The sequence below is a fragment of the Diplotaxodon limnothrissa genome, linkage group LG3, assembly GCF_057381915.1.
Source record: "Diplotaxodon limnothrissa isolate DT_005_m linkage group LG3, D_limnothrissa_male_GT1.1, whole genome shotgun sequence".
Taxonomy (NCBI): Eukaryota; Metazoa; Chordata; class Actinopteri; order Cichliformes; family Cichlidae; genus Diplotaxodon; species Diplotaxodon limnothrissa.
In genome coordinates, this window is record NC_140598.1 from 36,978,830 (window position 1) to 36,999,833 (window position 21,004).

At 42.7% G+C, this 21,004-nt stretch overlaps 3 protein-coding genes across 3 annotated transcripts; all 3 read right to left on the reverse strand.

Annotated features, from left to right (window-relative positions):
* Positions 1–7,107: 7,107 nt before the first annotated feature.
* Positions 7,108–8,511, reverse strand: LOC146635641 (uncharacterized; the record flags this gene model as incomplete). Its single annotated transcript, XM_085350190.1, has 1 exon — positions 7,108–8,511. A coding segment is annotated over one exon (1,404 nt), but the record flags the coding sequence as incomplete, so codon positions are not given.
* A 51-nt stretch (positions 8,512–8,562) lies between these two features.
* LOC146635642 (tripartite motif-containing protein 16-like) lies at positions 8,563–14,871 on the reverse strand. Its single transcript, XM_085350618.1, has 2 exons — positions 13,556–14,871; positions 8,563–8,848 (listed from the first exon to the last, which is right to left on the reverse strand). The coding sequence occupies exons 1-2, from the start codon at positions 14,869–14,871 to the stop codon at positions 8,563–8,565; spliced, it is 1,602 nt and encodes a 533-aa protein (XP_085206744.1).
* Positions 14,872–17,112: 2,241 nt separating this feature from the next.
* Positions 17,113–21,000, reverse strand: anapc10 (anaphase promoting complex subunit 10). The gene is made up of 6 exons (XM_085350620.1): positions 20,881–21,000; positions 20,231–20,346; positions 19,892–19,982; positions 19,598–19,718; positions 19,428–19,481; positions 17,113–17,508 (listed from the first exon to the last, which is right to left on the reverse strand). The coding sequence occupies exons 2-6, from the start codon at positions 20,343–20,345 to the stop codon at positions 17,329–17,331; spliced, it is 561 nt and encodes a 186-aa protein (XP_085206746.1). The 5' UTR covers position 20,346; positions 20,881–21,000; the 3' UTR covers positions 17,113–17,328.
* Between the last annotated feature and the right edge of the window lie 4 nt (positions 21,001–21,004).

Consider the following 21,004-nt stretch of genomic DNA (forward strand, 5'->3'; position numbering starts at 1 on the left):
TCGTGTGAGACCCAGAGGCCACCTCAGCATCTTCATCTCCATGGTGTGAAGAGCTTGTTCGTGTTTGGTCATCGCTGGCCAGCACTCTGACCCGTAGAGTGCCACTGGGCGCACAATCGACTTATAGACTTTCGCCTTAAGATAGATTGGCATTCTCTTGTCACATAAGACTCCACTCACCTGATGCCACTTCCTCCACGCTGTGTTGACACGGAGTCTGGCGTCTGGTAGAGTTTCGCAGTCCAAGGTGACAAGGGACCCGAGGTACTTGAATTGCGCAACTTTAGTCAGCGGCTCGCCGTCGATAGTGATGGTACTGTTGGTCTGGGGGCCGCATTCAAGGTACTCAGTCTTCTTGATGTTCAGGCGCATGCCGTTTTTGGAGAGCCGGTCTTTCCATGCTTGTGTTTGGGTTTGCAGGGCTAGGCAGTTTTCTGTTTCTGATAGGCACACATCATCTGCATACAGGAGGCTCCATGGACGTGGTGATTTTAGATCAGCCGTTGCGGTGTCCATACAGAGAGTTAACAGCAGGGGCAAGAGGGCTTAGCCAACGGTAATCGGGAAGGCTGGTGATGTTCCCGCTGAACATCGGACCTCGCTTGTGACATTACGGTAGAGCAGCTGAGTCCATTTCACATAAGCTTCCGGGGCACCATGACTTCGTAATGATCGCCAAATCAGCTTGTGGGGGACCCTATTGAATGCCTTTTGAGATAGCCTTTATTTGTCAGTTGCAGGTCTTTTGCCCACAACCGAGATGACAGACCTTGCCGACCGTACATACAATACACAAACATCACATTGGGGAGACAGGTCAGGCTAGGTAGCGAAGAAAAAAACATCGAAATGTGTAACACAAAAGGATAATACAGGAATGCACAGATATCAACACACCATAGCACAATAAACACAGACAAGCAACATGGGAAAGTGTTCCAGTGTGTACATCTGATCTGGGACCGCTGCAATCTTCGACTGCGCCTCCAGCTGACCCGATGTCCACATCAGAGGGGAGGTAAGCGTTGGAGGTGGCGTTGGATCCGGGGTAGGGAGGGTGATGCGTCAGTGAGTGCTTATCAGTATCAGTATATGTATGTGTGTGCATGTCCATAATTCAGCTGAGACAGTGTCCTTCGCCCTGCCAGGCTAAGTAAACAGTCTTCCAGCAAACCCAGGTGGCCTTGCATGGAATGGGAAGGAACAGACTCAACACAGTCGTTATCAGGGAGTTTTTGTTCGGCTCCAGCCTTGAGCCCACAGCTGGCTCCAAAGGGGTAGCCGGATTATGATGATATTTTTTCTTTTAAAAGGGAGTTTTTCCTTCCCACTGTCGCCAAAGTGCTTGCTCATAGGAGGTCATTTGATTGTTGGGTTTTTCTCTGTATGTATTACTGTAAGGTCTACCTTACAATATAAAGCACTTTGAGCCGACTGTTATTGTGATTTGGCGCTACATAAATAAAATTGAATTGAATTGAATTGAATTGGGGTTGAGAGGTACCGGCTAGATATAGTCGGGCTCACCTCAATGCATGGCTTGGGCTCTGGAACCAGCCTCCTGGAGAGGGGCTGGACTCTGTCTCAGTCTGGAGTTGCCCCTGATGAGAGGCGGTGGGGCTGGGGTGGGTCATACGTTTTGAACACTGGGGCAAATAAAGGGGCTGAGCTGTCAATTGATCACCACCTGGTGGTGAGTTGCATCAGGTGGTGGGGGGAGAGGATGCTGGACAGACCTGGTGCGCCTAAACGTACAGTGAGGGTGTGCTGGGAATGCCTAGCAGAGGCCTCGGTCCGCGAGATCTTCTACTCACACTTCCGGCAGAGCTTCAACAGCATTTCGAGGGAGACTGGGGACACTGAGTCCGAATGGACTATGTTCAGCACCTCCATTGCCGAAGCTCCTGCACTGAGCTGCGGCCGCAAGGTAATTGGTGCCTGTTGTGGTGGTAGGCACCAAGCTGAAGAAGGAGTCCTACCAGGCTTGGTTAGTCTGTGGGACTCCGGAGGCAGCTGATAGGTACCGACAGGCCAAGCGGAATGCGGCACGGGCGGTGCCTGAAGTAAAAACTCTGGTGTTGGAGGAGTTCGGAGAGGCCATGGAAAAAGACTTTTGGACTGCATTGAAGAGATTCTGGCAAACTGTCAGGCGACTCAGGAGGGGAAAGTGGTGTTCTACCTGCACTGTGTATAGTGCGGGTGGAGTGCTGCTGACTTCGACTGAGAAAATTATTGGGCGGTGGAAGGAATACTTCGAGGACCTCCTCAATCCCACTGGCACGTCTTCCGTGGCGGAAGCAGAGTCTGACGAAGGAAGTGACCCCGCCAATCTCTGGGGGCGAGGTCACTGAGGCAGTTAAACAACTCCATGGTGGCAGAGCCCCTGGGGTGGACAAGGTCCGCCTCAAGTTCCTGAAGGCTCTGGATGTTGTCGGGCTGTCTTGGTTGACACGCCTCTACAATGTTGCGTGGAGATCAGGGGCAGTACCCCTGAACTGGCTGACCGGGGTGGTGGTCCCCATCTTTAAGAAAGGGGACTGGGGGACTCAGCACAGGATATATTAAGGGAAATCAAAAACATTAGGAACGAAATTAACAATCTAGCCACACAAGAAATCAAGAAAGATTTAATGTTTTTGAAACAGAGACACTATGAAAGTGGCATTAAATCTACCAAAATATTGGCGTGGAAATCGAAAAAAAAGACAGCGGAAAATACAATTTATAAAATTAGGCACCCAAGTACAAAAGTGATAAAAAATAAATTAAATGAAATACAGGAAGCCTTTGAAAGATTCTATAAAACCCTATACTCTGAAGCCCCTGGCGGGACTGAAGCTCAGATTGATAGCTTCCTGAATCCTCTAGACTTACCCACTTTAGATGAAGAACAAAATCAAGCAATGATAATGAACATAACTGAAGAAGAATTAAAAGCTGCAATTAAATTAAGTAAATCACCAGGACCAGATGGTTACACGGCAGAGTGGTATAAAGAATTTAAAAAGGAACTGATACCTGTTTTACTGCCTACATTGAATTGGGTTTTGAAAAAGGCACAAATGCCCCCCAGCTGGAAGGAGGCAATTATCTCAGTTATACCAAAAGAAGGCAAAGATAAAATGGAATGTGGATCTTTCAAGCCAATCTCCGTTCTTAATGTGGACTATAAACTTTTCACATCTATCATGGCCAAACGGCTAGAAGAGTTCCTACCAACATTGATATGTAACGACCAAACGGGTTTCATACATCAACGCCAAACACAGGACAATATACGAAAGACACTACATATTATGGACCATATACAAAAACATAAAATCAAAGCAATTGTGATGAGTGTAGACGCTGAAAAAGCCTTTGATTCCATCAACTGGAAGTTCCTTTACAGGGTATTATATAAATTTGGCTTTCATGATACGATTATTAAAACTATACAAGCACTATACGACAATCCTACAGCCAGGATTAAAATTAATGGATGCCTATCTAACAGTTTTACCCTAAAAAGGGGCACTAGACAGGGCTGTGCATGGTCACCGTAACTTTTCGCATTATACTTGGAACCACTAGCTCAATTCATTAGGCAAAACGAAGACATTAAGGGAATTTTTATCAAAGGGACGCAATATAAACTGGCTTGCTATGCGGATGACATTTTGGTCTACCTTGGACACCCAACATATTCTTTACCCAAACTGATGCAATCATTTGAACAATACGGCCAATTATCAGGCTACAAAATTAATATAGGTAAAACCCAGCTACTCTTATATAATTATAGCCCACCAGAAGAAATAAAATGTAGTTATCTCCTGGTATGGCAAACGGAGTCTTTTAAATATTTAGGCATAAATTTACCGAAAGACCTTACAAAATTATTTGAACAGAATTACCTACCCTTATACAAAAAAATAAAGGAAGATATATTAAGATGGAACTTAATTCCTTTCTTTAGCTTTAATTCAAGAATTGATTCTATTAAAATGAATGTATTGCCAAGATTTTTGTATCTATTTCAAACCCTACCAATAGAGATTAACCAAAGTCAATTTAATGAGTGGGACAAAATGTTATCTAGATATATATGGCAAGGTAAAAGACCAAGGGTTCGCCTCAAAACTCTACAGCTGGCTAAGCAAAAGGGAGGATGGGGCCTCCCTGACCTCAGATACTACTATTTTGCAGCGCAGATGAGAGCAATAATATGCTGGTGTAACCCATCATACACTGCCCAATGGAAAATCATTGAGGAACAAAAGCTGTCTATTCCTATTCAGGCAACTCTAGCTGACAATAATTTACAAACCTATATAAAAAACATTGATAACCTGTGGGTGAAAAGGACCCTTAAAACATGGAAAACTATTATAAAGGAATATAAACTCGAGACCAATATTATAGTTCTTAAATTGTGTGCTTACGACTCAGAGTTCAAGCCTAATGAATTGGATTCTAGATTCAAGGACTGGACAGGTAAGGGCATAACAGCCCTGTGTAGTATAATGAAAGATGGAAAATTGTTCAGCTTTGACACGCTTAGAAAGACATTTTCATTAGAAAAACAAGACTTCTATCGATATTTGCAGTTAAGGCACTATGCTGACATGAAGATGAGAAATGTAACAATGACAAACACACGCTTGATGGAATTGTTTATAAAAAGCTATAACTCAGAAACTATTGATAGAATTGTATCATGTCTGTATAAGGGTCTAATGGATTTGAAACCACATTCGACTTCATATATTAGAACAAAATGGGAGAAGGAAGGAGGGATAAAAATATTAGAGGAAGAATGGACGGCAATATGGAGGTATCAGTGGATGTGTACCAGCTCACAAAAGTGGAGGGAATTCGGCTGGAAGTGCCTAATTAGATACTTTATAACACCTTCTCAGAAGTCTCATTATGATGATAATTCCCCTGCTTGTTGGAGGAACTGTGGAAATCAAAGTGCAAATCACTACCACATTTTCTGGGACTGCTCTATCTTGAGGGATTATTGGAGAAAAATACATAATGCCTTACAGGATATCTTTAAATGTGAAATACCCCTCGAGAGTAAGACTATGTTCTTTGGATATATACCTCAGGAATGGCCTAAATATGATAAACATTTAGTAAATATTCTACTGGTGGCCTGTAAAAAGAGTATCACCAGAAAATGGTTATCCCCGGAGAGCCCAAACATAAGTACATGGATGGAAATCACAATGGAAATCTATAACATGGAAAAGATAACAGCTTCTGTTAACCACAAGCTGGAGAAATTTACATCATACTGGGAAAACTGGGTCAAATATATCACACCTCATAGGCCAGATTTTATTTTTACAAACCAATAACTGTGATGTATGAGAATATATATTTATAGGATCACACCCTACCAACACATCCATTTTTTTTGTTTGTTTGTTTGTTTTTCTTTGTTTTGTTTTTTTTGTTTGTTTGTTGGTTTTGTTTGTTTTCTTATTTCGGATTATGTGATTGTTTCAATTGCTTCTATAGTTGTAAATATTCTCTCTTTATGACTCGGATGTAAATTAAAATACTATTTTGGTATCTAAGGCAGATAACCTAAGCAAGAAGTATGCTTACATGATGTACATACTGTGAATGCCTGCTTTTGAAACCTTAATAAAAAAAATATAAATCAAAAAAAAAAAGAAAGAAAGGGGACTGGAAGGTGTGTTCCAACTACAGGGGACTCACACTCCTCAGCCTCCCTGGGAAAGTCTTTGCTGCTGGAGAGGAGAATCTGTCTGTTAGTCGAACCTCGGATACATGAGGAACAATGCTGTTTTCGTCCTGGTCGTGGAACACTGGATCAGCTCTTTATCCTCTCAAGGATACTTGAGGGTGCACAGGAGTTTGCCCAACCAGTCTACATGTGTTTTGTGGATTTGGAGAAGGCATTCAACCGTGTCCCTTGGGTGGTCTTGTGGGGGGTGCTCCGAGAGTATGGGGTGTCCGGTCCATTGCTATGGGCCATTCAGTCCTTATACAACAACTGCAAGAGCTTGGTCCGCATAGCCGGCAATAAGTCAGACTCATTCCTTGTGGGTAATGAGCTCCGCCAGGCTGCCCTTTGTCACTGATTCTGTTCATAATTTTTATGGACAGAATTTCTAGGCGTAGCCAAGTGGCGGCAGGCTCTCACTTGCATGGTCTCAGAATTTCATCTCTGCTTTTTGCAGATGATGTGGTTCTGTTGGCTTCATCGGGTGATGGCCTCCTGCTCACCTTGGAACAGTTCGCAGCAGAGTGTGAAGCTCATTTTTAATTGCATACAAGAGATCATTTAATTTTCTTTCCACAAGATAATGCATTTGTATCATCTGTATAAACAACATATTTAATCAATTTAGTAATATTACAAATATAATTAATGAAAAGTACAAAGAGTTTTGGATCAGTCACAGATCCTTGAGTTACCCCACATTGACCCGTTTAGATGCAGTTTTATTAATTTGCACACATTGTTGTCCATTTTCCAACCAGGAATAGGCTACACATCTTATTCCATATCTCTCTAATTTCCTTAATAACTGATATGAACTGATATACTTTGTTCAACTACATAAGACTGGCCCCCTATAAAATCCAAATCTTTAATAAATAAAAATTAATAAAGTTCCCAGTGTTATTGTCGTTTAAGCAATGAAAAAACTTGAGGCCCTAAAACTGTTGAATTATTGCTTGATTATGTTGGTGATAATTATTTCCTCTACTTACTTTGGAGTCTAGTGGAAACTGTTTTGAAATACATTTCTCATATGTCATTCTGATTTCTTTCCAAAGCGGTTGAATATTTTTGCCACAACAGAGAAAGAGTGCACTGTTGATTTGAATACAATTTCAAGTAAATTTACAGGTAACTACAGACAATTAATCATAAGATTTCAGACTAGCAACTATAAAGTGATTCTGAGCAGAGAAGAAACAGCACAACAGTGAGCTCTCAACAGCACTATAAAGACACATCTCCTGGATGCACTGGTACGCATCTTCAGTGATGTATCCTAGGGTCATCAGGTGTTTCAGGTCTCACAACATCATACACCCTCGCCCAGGCGACCCAGCCGGGGGTGATCAGGCCCCGACTTACGTACCAGTAGCTACCCACGGATCAGCCCTCTTGATCCACAGCCACCTTGTGGCTTTCTCTGCCGCTTCACTCACAGCCTGGATGGCCCTCTTCTTGGCTGCCCCAGCCACGCCCAGCCGGCCTAGGACTTTGCAGAGTGATCGTCCTGCAAAGCCCCTACAACCCACTTCTATGGGCTCATAGAAAGTCTTCCAGCCCCTTCCCCTGCACTCCTGCACTAGTTCCTGGTACTTTCCTTGTTTCCTTTCATTGGCCTCCTCAATCCGCTCTTCCCAGGGCACTGTGAGTTCCAGCATGATCAGCTGTTTTGAGGCCTCAAAAATAATTATCATGTCTGGCCGGAGTGATGTTTTTGCAATGTTCTGAGGGAACTTTAGTTGTTTACCCAGGTCAGCCTGTAGCTGCCAATCAGAGGCTGTGTTGAGGAGGCCAGTTGTCAAATGTGGGCGCACCTGGGGTTTCTCTCCAGCCTTAATAAAAGAGATTGCCTTCCTCGGAGCCTGATGATGCTTGCTGGTGCTGATTGCTGAGGCAATCTTTTCAGCAACTACTCTGAGCACCTGGTCGTGCCACCAACAATACCGACCATCAGCCAGGGCCCTTGGGCAGCTGCTAAGGAGGTGTTCTAGGGTCCCTCTTCCAGAGCACAGGGGACAGGCAGGTGTCTCGCTCTTTCCCCACAGATGGAGGTTTGCTGGGCTTGGCAGGGTGTCGTATACTGCCTGCACTAGGAATCGGATCCGGTGGAAGTCTGCCTTCATGATGTTTGCCCAGGTGACCTTGCGCTGCAAGGTGCTCTCCCACCTTGTCCATGCTCCCTGCCGCTTAAGGCCTACAGCTCTGCTTACTCGCTCCTCCTCCACACCTGCTCGGACCTCTTCCTGGAGTAGCTGGTGTCTCTCCTTTCCCTGTGCCCTGCTGACCTGGGCCTTTGGGAAGTATCCCAAGCCTGCTCCCCCTGTTGCTAAGACCCCCATCAGTGTTTTCTGCCTTAGGCGTGACTCCGCCACCTCAACTGCCTTCTCAGCCTTCCACTTTCTTCCTGTCCTTACCTCAATACCTGCTGATGCCACCTTGCAGTCTTTAGAATCTCTGTACTGTAGGGCTTCTCGTGTGCGAGCCACCTTGAACTCTTCTGTGAGACCACTGAAGGGTAACTGCACGCTGTTACTTGCCCCATACAAGGCAGTGCTGGTGAGACTGCGGGGAAGTCCCAGCCACTTACGAAGAAAGCCACTGATCTTTCTTTCAAGGGATTCCACAGTAGTTATTGGAACTGTATAGACAAGCAAGGGCCACAGGATTCGGGGCAGGATGGAATGCTGGTAGATCCAGGCTTTAAATCTTCCAGGCAGGCCGGACTTATCCACCTTAATGAGCCACGCTCCCAGCTCCTCATTTGCCTTCAAAGATAGACAAGAAAAAAACAAAAAAACTAGAAGCTAAAACTTCTATTTCACTTTAATAAACTCTGCAGTATCTCCATTTTCATAAAGACCAAGTCCAGCATAGAGCGGCTGAGTGAATGTGGTCTGGACTCTGTGGAGGAGAGTCATGGTTTCAGAGACGCTGTAGAAAGACAGAATACCTGCTCTGTGATCCAGGTACACTCCTACTCTGGAAGACCGAGGACCTGAGAGGAGAGTTCGGACTTTGTTGTGCCAAAAAATATAACTGTTTGTGTAACAATGGAATGACCAAGATATGTCATTGTATCCAAATACACATTCATTTAAGCTCCCTGCTCTGCTGATATTATTGTATGCAACTGCAGAAAAGTATTAAAAATTCTGCAACAAATGAATGAAAGAAACTTTAGCAACATCCACTACATGGCATGGGAACTTCTACAACTAAATAAATGACTGTAAAATAGCAACATCCACCACTACTACTAACCCTTCAACTACTGCAACTACAACAATGTCTGCTAGAAGATGTGGCAACTACTGCAACAAAATGAAAGCCTAAAAATACACTAACAACTGCTACTGTGCACGGCAAGTTTTGCAACCAAATTGGCAGATGAAACCAAACCAGCATCTGGTAGAAGATATGACGACTAAATAAAGACCTGAAACCACAATACCCCTCTGTGAATCGCTACCTTATAGTGGCTTGAGGGGTTTTTGTGTCCTAGGGATGTCAGAGGCTATGCTGTCCAGGGGCATTTGCCCCCTGGTATGGTCTCCCATGGCAAATTGGTCCCGGGTGAGTGATCAAACAAAGAGCGATTCAAAAGACTCTTATGAGTACATGATCAAGGGAACTGTTCTGGTCTCAGAATCTCATCTCTGCTGGAACCAGCACTCCTGGAGAGGGGCTGGACTCTGTCTCTGTCTGGAGTTGCCCTTGGTGAGAGACGACGGGCTGGGGTGGGTATCCTAGTATCCCCTTGGCTTGCTGCCTGTAGGTTGGGGTTTTTCCCAGTGGACAAGAGGGTTTTTTCCCTCCATCTTTGGGTTGGGGAATTAGTCCTGACTGCCGTTTGCCATTATGTGCCGAACGACGCATTCTTGGAGTCCCTTCTTGGAGCCTCCCGGATCTGAACCCCAGTGGTGTTTTGTCGTTGACCATTACCATGCGGAAGGACCCATGGGAGAACAAATCAGGGAGTGCTAAGTCTAAACCATAGCATCTCCCCATTAATAGCCAATCACAAATATTACCTGTTTCCATGTGTCCAATATTTACTTTGAATTATGAACTGTCTGGGAGTTTTCCATGCACAGACTGCCTGACATAGAGAAGTCCACAGCTTTGCAAGCCGAATCTTTAACTGCCTGATAATAAAATAATGTGAACTGCTAGATTGTCTAGATTGTCTCTTGAACTTTTCTTAGCAAAAAAGAACTCCACAGTAGCCAAGTGGCTGAAGGCTTTGACTTTGGGTGGTCTCAGAATCTCATCTCTGCTTTTTGCAGAAGATATGGTTTTGATGGGTTCAACAGGTGATGGCCTCCAGCTTGCACTGGAACAGTTGTACCCGAGTGCAAAATGGGGGGAATGAGAATCAGCACCTCCAAATCTGAGGCCGTGGTTGTCAGCCAGATTTGGCTGTAGTGTCCCCTCCGGATGAAGGACAAGTTCATGCCCCAAGTGGAGGAGTTTAAGTATCTTGGGGTCTTGTTCACGAGTGATGGAAGATGGGAGTGGGTGATCGACAGACAGATTGGTGCTGTGGCTGAAGTGATGCGGACGCATACTGGTCTGTTGCGGTCAAGAGAGAGCTGAGTGTAAAAGTGAAGCTCTCCATTAACCGGTCAATCTACACCCATACCCTCACCTATGGTCACAAGCTGTGGGTAGTGACTGAATAAACAAGTTCATGTGGGGCTTCCTCTGAAGGGTGGCTGGCCACTCCCTTAGAGAGAGGGTGAAGCCATCCTGCATGAGGCCATCCGGGAGGGGCTCAGAGTAGAGCCGCTGCTCCTCCGCATCAAAAGGAGCCAGTTGAGGTGGTTTGGGTATCTGACAAGGATGCCTCCTGGGTGTCTCCTGGGTGAGGTGTTCCCAGCATGACCTACCGGGAGGAGGCCCTGGGGCAGACCCAGGACACACTGGAGAGATTATATCTCTCAGCTGGCCTGGGAACGCTTTGGTGTCCCCCTGGACAAGTTGGAGCAGGTGGTTAGGGAGAAGGAGGTCTGGGTTTCTCTGTTTAGGCCTGGATAAGCGGAAGAGGAAGGAAGGAAGGAAGGACGGACAGACAGATACCACAACATCTGCAGAATGGCTACTTCTGCAACTCAACCAGTGACTAAAACTATAAGAACATCAGCAGAAAACAATGAAGAATTCTGTAACTTAACGGATCAATGAAACAATAGCTGCTATAAGTATTGTCTACTTTTGAAACTAAACAAACCTCAGACTACAACATCTCCTGTAATGAATGACTGAAACTACAGTATCATCTGCAGGAAAGCATGGTGACTTCAGGAATTAAATCAGTGGCTGAAAATATAACATCTACAGGAAAGCATGGATAATTCTGTAACAAATGAATGAAGGAGACTACAGCAATATCTGCTATTAGTCATGGCAATGTCTGCAACTCTGCTACTCCAAGTATAACAACATCTGCTATATGACACAAAAATTATGCAACTAAATTTCAAACTAAAACTACAGCCACACCAGCAGCAAAGAGTGATTGTAACTAAACAAGCCTAAAACCACAGCAACTTCTGCAACTAAGTTAATAATTTCTTTCTTTTTTTCTTTTTTTGCCTGTCCCGTTTGGTTCTTTTGCCATCAGAATTATTGTCTAAAGGCAAAGAAAGATGCCCAATGGACTTGACTGGGGAAAAGAAAAGGGAGAAAGAAAGAGGGAAAGAAAAACAGCAGGGAAGAGGAACGGTGATAAAGGGCAAAAAACAATGTGAATATAACAGTAAATACTAAATATTGTGCAGTACGTAGGATTGACAGCCCACGGTGTGCTTTGAGGTAGGAGCCAAAAAGGGTGTAGTTTGTATGTGTGAGAACCCGTGTGTGCACCTGTGAGCATGAGCGCGCTTGTATTTAAAAGGTTCCTTCATGTAATGATCTGCTAGAAGACCAACGGAGGGGAAACCGTGCCACTCTCCCTGAAAAAAGCTGAAGAGAGCCCCAGATGAGGGGTCGCTCAGCAGCCGCGGAGCAGGAGCAGACCGCCCCGACTCCGCAGCAGCAGGGAGGCCCCACATATACTTTGTTACTATATTTGAATTTAAGTTAATAATTTCAAATATAGTAACATCTGCTACTACTGACACTTTAACTACAACCAAACAAATCTATCTATGATAAGATACAGCAACTACTGTAACCTTAAAAGTCCTGGATTTAACAGTCGTGTGGCAAAAAAAAAAAAAAAAAAAATCATACAAGCATGCAGTGACAGTCTCTTCTTCAACTTCTGCAGCCAGAGGAAATTTGTAAATGAGAGACAGTCTCCAACAACATATTTTTGTTTGTTTGTTTTTTGCTAAACACGTCACTCATGACCAACGAATCAAACCTGTTTGCTTAACCAAAGCAGAGAAAGAGAATCAGGATTCGTCCAAAAGCAGCTAAACAGGAAGGACACAGAAAGATACTGAATCATCTGCATGAGTCAGATCAGGGTTTAGAGTGTATGTGTGTGTTTCACTTGTTGTGCTAAGTTCATGGTTGAACACCTTTGTACTCTCTGACAAACACATCAGTTTCCTCATCGGCATAATCACTGGGAGACTTTGGAGGCGGGCTGTAGGCTGCTCATCCAATCACATGTCAGTAACACTACATTGTGCCTTCTGCTGGTTTTTCCAACATGTTCTCATCCCAAAACGTAACATACTACGCTACGAGACAACTTGTTGGTATGTTACGCTTTCGGCCACTCAACACGTCTCTATGTTATGCGTTCAGAAACAGGAGAGAACATGAGAACCGTTGGGACATGTACATTTATTTTACTTTTTTAAAAAATTTTTATCATCATGAATCGCTTTGGAAAACACTATCTAACATGATTAAGGTTGTGGTTAAGGTTAGGGATAAGAACACAGAAAACAGACCAGCAGAAAGTCTAAGTTATAGCCACACCTGATATAAAAAAAAATACCAGTAATGAGTTACATATGCCACAGTAGCAGATGATTCAAATCAAGATTTTCATTTCAATATTTCTTCAAATAACCAAATAACTCCTCAACAACAACAAAAAAGAAAGAAAATCAGCATGTATCAGTTCAAACATGTAACAAACTTCACACAGGAGGGTTTACATTAAGCAAGTCTTCAGATTGAGTGTCTATAAAATCCACATCTTCTCTAGTAGAATACGTGTGATTTTGTGTGCTGGAAGGACTGAAATTAAAAGTCTTATTCAGAGTGTAACATTTGGTCTGTGAGCTTAGACAATACTATTCATAATAAAACAATTACATTTATAATACTAGTGTCTTCTTGATATAAAAACTGAAGTTCATTAATGTTTGTTCATTTTTATTAGATTTTATGATCTTCTTCATACAAGCTAATTAGAAATTGTTTTCGGTCTAGCAGAATTTACTTTCAAAGAACTTTCTGGTGCCACTCTGACCTCTTTTCAAAATCTCCATCACTGTTGACAGCAATGCTGGAGACCAAAGAAACAGGAACTAGCCGTCCCTCAGTGACTTCTGTCTATTTCAGTTTAATATCTCTGCAGTGTCTCCATGATCAATAAAAAGACCAAGTCCAGCATAGAGCGGCTGAGTGAATGTGGTCTGGACTCTGTGGAGGAGAGTCATGGTTTCAGAGACGCTGTAGAAAGACAGAATACCTGCTCTGTGATCCAGGTACACTCCTACTCTGGAGGACCGAGGACCTGAGAGGACAGTTTGGACATTCTTGTGCAAAAATTTGCAACTTTTTCTGTCACAGCTCAATAACCAAGAGTTGTCATTAAATCCAAATCCACATTCATCTGACTCTCCTGCTCTGCTGATAGTCTTGTATGCGACTGCTGCATCAACTCCACCCCCTCTCCACTTCACCTCCCAGTAACAACGTCCAGTCAGACTCTCTTTACTCAGGACTTGATAATAATCAGTGAATCTGTCTGGGTGATTAGAGTAAGTCTGTTTTTGTCTCATTAATGTCACTTTTCTGTTCTCTTCAGATAATAACAATTCTCTGTGTGCTGTGTTTGGATCCAGTGTGATTTCTTGTGAATATTTTAAGAATCCAGCTCTGGTCTTTGGCTCTGCTGGTGACAGTAAAACATCCTCTTCAGTGACTGTCAGTGAGATGTTTGTCCATTCCTCTCTCAGAATGTCCTGTAGTTTATCTCTGGTCTCTGACACAGCTGCTGTCACATCCTCAAAGTAGCTCAGAGGACGAATATTGATGCTGGATGAGTGTGTAGACTCACTGAGTGCTGACAGTGAGGGGTAGTTGTGTAGAAACTGGTTGTGATCCTCTGTGTGTGAGAGCTGCTCCAGCTCGCCGTCTTTCCTCTTCAGCTCAGCGATCTCCTGCTCCAGCTTCTCCTGAAGCTCTTTGACTCGACTCACTTCAGTTTCCTGCTGGGATCTGACCTGCTGCTTCACATCAGAGCTTCTTTTCTGGAGGAGACGGATCAGCTCAGTGAACATCTTCTCACTGTCCTCCACTGCTTTATCAGCAGAGCCATTGATGGCCTCCACCTCCTGTTGAAGCAGCTTCACATCTTTCGCTCGCTCCTGGATTCTCTGCTGGATGTTTAGTCGTCTCACCTCGAGCTCCTTCTGCTTCTCAGTCCTTTCTGCTGCAGCTGGGACTGTTTCATGGCCTTTATGATGAGAGCAGATGTTCTCCTGGAGCTTCTTGGAGGGGGCCACCAGCTTGTGTTTCTTTAATGGAGCTGCATCATAGTGAGGTTGAAGGTGTCTCTCACAGTAAGAGGCTGGACAAGATAAACAGGACTTGATAGCTTTCAGTTTCCTCCCAGTGCAGACATCACAGGCCACATCTTCAGGTCCAGCATAGCAGTGATCAGCTGGAGCAGCTTGGAGTCCAGTCTTCTTCAGTAACTCCATCAACTCTGCTAACATGGTGTTTTTCTCCAGGTCAGGCCTCAGTGTGAAAGTCTTCCTGCACTGAGGGCAGCTGTGGATTCCCTTCCTGTCCTCTTCATCAAAGTGGGTTTCGATACAGTTCATACAGTAGCTGTGTCCACAGGGAATAGTCACAGTATCCTTCAGTAGATCCAAACAGATCCAACAAGAGAACATTTCTCGATCTAGCTGATCTCTTTTCTGTGCCATTTCTCCTCTCAGTAAGAGTGTCTCTGTGAGTTTCTGTTACATAGTGGTGAAACTATTCCAGAAAATATGTGGACAGACTGGAGCTGCTGTGCTTCAGGTAGAAGAGGGAGGAGTTAACAGACTTTAGCTTTTACCAGGAAGAACAGTTTGAAGTAGACACTGTTTAGTAACTTTAAACATCATAGGTCTGTTTGTAGTTTGCATTTTTATCCGTTACCTCCTAGTCAGTTAAAAATCTGTAAATACATAATCAGCAAATGCAAACAACACTTGCAAATAAATATATATTCAGCACCCAATGAGACCACAGCAATATGTATAACTGCAACTCCTGCAAATGAGTCAGCCTCTGAAACTACAGGAATTATAAAACTGTAATGGCTAAAACTAAACATGGCAAGTATCTCAAGATTTGCACCTACGCTTACGGGTGAAAGTACGACTGCAATGAAGCAACCATTGACACCATGCCTGCAACTAACAACACCAACATTGTCAAGTTAGTGAAACTGAAATGACTGAAACTTGAGTGACTGATACAAATAAATTATACCAGCAGCTGAAACTGGTGCAACTAAATGAAATACCCAAGCTACATCACCATCTGGTGCTAGTTATGGAAACTTCCACAACTTAATCAAACACTGATACTACTTAACATCTGAAACTACAGATGGAAAGTTAGGCAGCTAAACTGCAGCAAGAGCTAGTAAAAGTGAAGCTAGAGCAACTACTGTGACTACAAACTGCAGCAACATGTGAATCAGGCAACCACTTATGTGACAATAAAAAACTGAGATTTTAAGTTTATGCCTTGCTGCAGAGTTTTGTTCCAAGGAGTTTTTGTTTAGACATATAAACAGTGAGTTACAATAGTCCAAACATGATGAAACAAATGCATGTATAACCACCTCCAGTTCAGTGTGTGACACTACAGGACTTAATGTAGCAGTGATAAGTGATAAAAGAAAGACGGAACCAGAGATTTGAACATCCAAAGTAAGAGGAAAGTCAAAAGTTACCCCAAGGTTCCTGATAGACGATTTCACAAATGTCGAAAGGGGACCTAGAGCTTTCATCATTGTAAGTGCATGTCTGCCAGCACAACGCATTACTGTAGGGCTGTTCGATATAACGATATATATCGGATGACGATATAAAAACAGCTATCGTTTCAGTTTACACTATCGTTTGTTTCGTGGCGTCGTAAAATAAACTGTTTACGGCAATATGTTTTCATCGTTTTGATGGTCACTGTAGTGGCTATATTAATTTCTTAAAGTTCTCTCTTTCTCTTATATTTTATATAACCACACTACGGACGGACAAGCGCCTGTTTTTATGCATTGTAGTTAGCAACAATGACAGTAACAGCATCGCGTGTCCGCTTGTTTATGTACCACATAAACCTTTCACAATAAAGCCCAAGATCCTGTTCAGACTTTTCAAAATAACCTGAATCACGTGAAAGAGCAGATTATTTACAGATGAGAAGTAAAAAAAGAGCCGCCAGGTGCTAAAAAATAAACCTTAGACTCAAACGTTAGAACAGGCTTTTCCCCGCAGCACGCCATGTAATAAATACTCACAAAGAAAACGGCAGCCTTTACAACTTATGTCTAAAAATGTATAGTTTCATGCATCGGTTAAAACACTGGACTCCAGGTACGCGACGCGCAGCTGGAAACACTTTCCGCAAGTCGAGCTGCCCGAGATTCACAGAATTTACAGAAAATGTTTTTGTGATTTATATCGTTATCGATAGAATTCTTATATCCGGATATGAGATTTTGGTCATATCGCACAGCCCTACTCAAAGGGGCTCAAAATATGCTGAAAAGGAAGTAGATATATTAGAAACAATAAGGGTCCCAATACAGAACCTTGTGGCACACCATAGGTAAGGGAAGTGAAGGATGACCTGCACTTAGAAACCGCCACAGAAAAGTGGTGGTCAACCATATCAAAGGCCGACGTGAGGTCCAACATCAGCAGAATAGAACATTTTCCTGCATCATCAACGTATTACTGTTTTCAAACCTCATTTTCTTCAAGTAAAGCAACAACATCTGTGACTAAACCAAGAAGCATAAGACTGAGCACAGCTACAGAATCAAGTTATAGTTTTCTACACGAACACAGTCACATTCTGGATTTTTGAAACATTTATTTTTACCTTTTTATTAACAATCCACAACAGGAAACAATGTGTAGGCACAAACGTTTTTTTATACTGCGAGAGACAAAAAGGATAAATTTAGGAACCAAATTCATATCAAAGCATTCACTCTGTGTGGAAACTCATTGTTAAAGCATGTAAACCAACACTGACTGGGTCTATGACTCTGACTGAACATCTTTAAATATTCAACACTGGCAGCTTCACTGATGTTCCTCTCATTGATAATGATCCAGCTCCAGATATAAGTCTGTTGGGGTTCCTGGGTCACGTCCAGATCACCTGATGGTCCGGTACATCATAAAGTCGACCGTGGTGCATCGTGGGAACTTGCCGATCGAGCTCTCCTCCACGGGTGTGTAAACTTTGATCTGCCTCATGTGCGTGTCTCTCCCGTTCTGGTGGTTGGCCAGCACGGCGATCTGGATCATGAATGTGCTGATGGGCTCGTTTGTGCGCTGAAAAACACACAAACGCACACACACAGAGTGACCGAGCATCAAGCCACTTCTTTAAAGATACTTATAATCTGCTAATTTTAACTACAACTTTAACCACCGGGAGGCAGCGTTTTACCAGCAGGTGCTGTTCTGTTTAAGTTCAATGTTTCTGTTTTAGGTGCTCCCATTGAGAAGAATGTGCTGCTTAAATAAATATTACAGCAGCAGTCCCCAACCTTTTCTGTGCCACGGACCGGCCTTTAAGGTGTCGCAGATAAATACAACAAAATAAAAGCAGTACCATTACCAAAAAAAGAAAAAAAGATTTATACATAACACATGGGAAAAGACCCATAGAAACAGAGTTAACCATAAAAACGATGAAAACCATAAATTTCACACCTGAGCCTCAACTCTCCAGTCGGTGGCCCAGAGATTGGGGAGCGCTGCATTCATTAGACTGACTCACTGCTCCATCTTGTGGTACAAACTGGTATTACATAACAGCACATGCTTTTCTTTTACATTCTGTTAATGTTGTAGTGACATTTTAAACATTTTTAACCATATTTAAACACAAGAATTTACAAAAATGTATCTCTAGCTCCCCTGAGTTGAAAAACAAACAAACAAAACACTCAAGTGTATAGTCACTGTCCAATCATAAGAGCTGTAGGTTACTGCACTTGGTGGCATGTAAAGACCCCCACAAGTCTTAGGTGGAGAAGCGCCGCCTTATTTTTTTGCATTACGTCTATTTTTGCAGGAACAGTGCTTCACAAATTTATCAGACCACCGGCCAGTGTAAGGTTTATGCCACCCTAAATGAACAGTATTTATAATTATCAAATTCACTTTTTATGTTTCTGTAATGGTTAAGTCCCCAATGTGTACAAGCAGAAGCACCCAGTGCTCATAAAACGTTCATTTTTAATGCTAATAAATAATTTTTGCTGTTATCCATGCATTTTTTTAAATTTACTGTCTTACCAAAAACAAAGAATAAAAGTGTAAAGCACAATATTATTTTTGAATCAAGATTCCAAATTACATTTATTTGCTTGCATTCATAAAAACTTTTTTATGGTGGTCGAATGTTATGTCTGAGTTCCGGCTCAGGTTTAGGTACAAAAACATGAATTCAGTCATTTTTAATTTTGTTTGTTTGTTTACACGTTTTCTACAGAACTTCTTTGTTCTCTTGATTTTAAGATAAGATAACTCTTATTGTCATCGCACAGTCACACTTTGTACAAAAATACAGTGAAATTAGAAAACTGTCCCCTTTCAGCACTAAACACAACAAAACAACACAATAAACTTTAAAGTGGATAAAAAGTGCAAAGAAGGTATGAATTAACGAATGAATGGTCATTGCACAATGAACGTATAATTTTGTTATCCGCTGTACATCATCATAACCACAAACCCTTCTGAAAGCTTACTTCTACAACCTGCACCTCCTTTGAATGCCAACTACACGTCGGCTCAGCACAGACAATGAAGGCAGCGATTAAATGGTTCAGTGCTGATGTTTCCTTCTATAAAAACACTGAACAGTCGCCTGTGGAGGGAAATCTGCACACTTTCTAATCAGTAGGTGTAGTAGTTAACTGCACAGAGACTTTAGTTCCCTGACTTTGGCCATTATGGGAAAGAGTGCAAAATAAGGGCACAAATGTCTCTCTCCGTCTTTCAGTCACTGTGGCTGGGTGTCAGTATTTACATCTACACGTTTATACAGATGGTAAGCCTTCAAATGTTCCACAGTGAGTAAATGACTGGATTCTGTCCCCTGACCGAAGGCTTTACATTCAGTTACACCCTGTCGACCAGAGACAATCAGAAATGCAAACAGAGACCACAGAGCAGGATGTTACAGAGTCCTGTTTTGGTAAAATGCAGCATTTAAAGGTTGGAAAAATATTAATTCTTACCGGATTCATGAGAGAGATGTGAATCCATCCACTGGGCTCCACCATCTCTAGCTGCTGCAGAGGGGAAGACGAGGAAGAGGAGGGTCTGAGTGATTTTGAAACCTCCGGATGAAAACCAGATTATTTTTATTAATTATTTATTTTATTGAGATATATACACTAAGCTTTACCCTGATTTCTTGAAGATTGTGGAAGTTGTTGCCGACTCGCACCGAGATCTTACTCGGGGTGTAGCTCTCGTCTGACTTATAATCAGCATAAATGCACAACATCTTCACTGTCGTCCTCCTCCTTTACTCCACAGGTCACATATTAAAGAAAGTGAATTAATAACAAAGCAAAAGAGTAAGGTTCTGTCAGCAGCAGCACACACAAATAAAATTAACAACACCTTCCAGTTAAAGATAATGTACATTTTCCAGGTTTACTTTAACTTCTCTTGTACAGAAGCTGGAAAACGTTACCTGAACTGTATGTTGACCAGGTGAGGCTGCGACCCATCCGACTGCCAGTAGGTCTCCAGGTTGTCATCCCTTAGCTGATCCACTCCAAAACCTGGACACGTAGAGGGCAAACACATCAGACTAGAATTGATCCCAACGGCCTCTGAAATTGATCCAAACGTGGCAATTGTGCAGTAAGGCAAACTGCTTACTACGCTGTGGATATGCATATGAACAGCTCCAAGGAGAAAAATAACACAATTTCTGAGATTGTGTCCACTTCTGAAAGATGTTTACAGTCATCTGTTCACACAGCAGACTGTATGCAGGGGGGGGGGGGGTGTCTGAGGGAGTAGTTACCAGGTTTACAGGAAGAGAGGGACCACACCGCCTGGGAGCCAATCTCCCGAACCGTCCCGGTCCGCTCCAGCTGCTTCGGGTCAGCTCCAGGTGGTGTCTTGCTCGGTGTCGCCATACTTTAAAACAAAAAAACACAAGTTCAGCACACTCTGATGGAAAATCTCACGCGTTTTTCTCAAAAGGTTCATGGAGATCAGTAACCTAACACCAACGTCTATTCATGTTTTCGATATTTTAAGGTTTATTCACACTTAGTAAATACAACTTAATCAACGAAGCAAATATAACTGTATTTTAATAATAAGCTGACCATTAGGTAAAGTTCGGCTTATAAATATCACTACTGGCACCATCTATTTTAACTAGATTATAACCAGACGCAAACCTTTATGCATATTTTAAACATTTCGAGCTCTATTTCCATTTAATAGAAAATACAGAAAATGTAAGTTCTGTTTAGGAATAAGGGGACCTTTTGGTAAACTTCTTCGTCTAAATGACAAAGCTAGAGCATCCATTTCAGCTAAAATGTGACTTATTTGGGAGTTATTTATGACTAGCTAGTCGCCAGCAGCTGACACTTCTCAACTCTAAACGCTCTCAAAACCACTAAAACTCAATCTACGTCACAGTTATTGAAGCCGACTCACAGACGCGTTAGTACAGGTCTCCGGGGTGTCGTGTCAGTGCATCAGAAATACGGCTGCACGTCCAAAATAGTTTAAATCCGCTTCTATTTACACACTTCGAATCTCCCACTTTTTTGCGCCTCAG

What these genes read in the sequence shown, in the direction of transcription:
- LOC146635642 (XM_085350618.1), bottom strand. Translation starts at nt 14,871, where the DNA reads ATGGCACAGAAAAGAGATCAGCTAGATCGAGAAATGTTCTCTTGTTGG. An exon ending in ACTATCAGCAGAGCAGGAGA is followed by an intron (nt 8,849 to 13,555) that starts GTCAGATGAATG and finishes CAGAGCAGGGAG; the next exon opens with CTTAAATGAATGTGTATTTG.
- anapc10 (XM_085350620.1), bottom strand. Translation starts at nt 20,345, where the DNA reads ATGGCGACACCGAGCAAGACACCACCTGGAGCTGACCCGAAGCAGCTG. An exon ending in CTGGTCAACATACAGTTCAG is followed by an intron (nt 19,719 to 19,891) that starts GTAACGTTTTCC and finishes TGTGGAGTAAAG; the next exon opens with GAGGAGGACGACAGTGAAGA. An exon ending in ACAATCTTCAAGAAATCAGG is followed by an intron (nt 19,482 to 19,597) that starts GTAAAGCTTAGT and finishes TCCCCTCTGCAG; the next exon opens with CAGCTAGAGATGGTGGAGCC.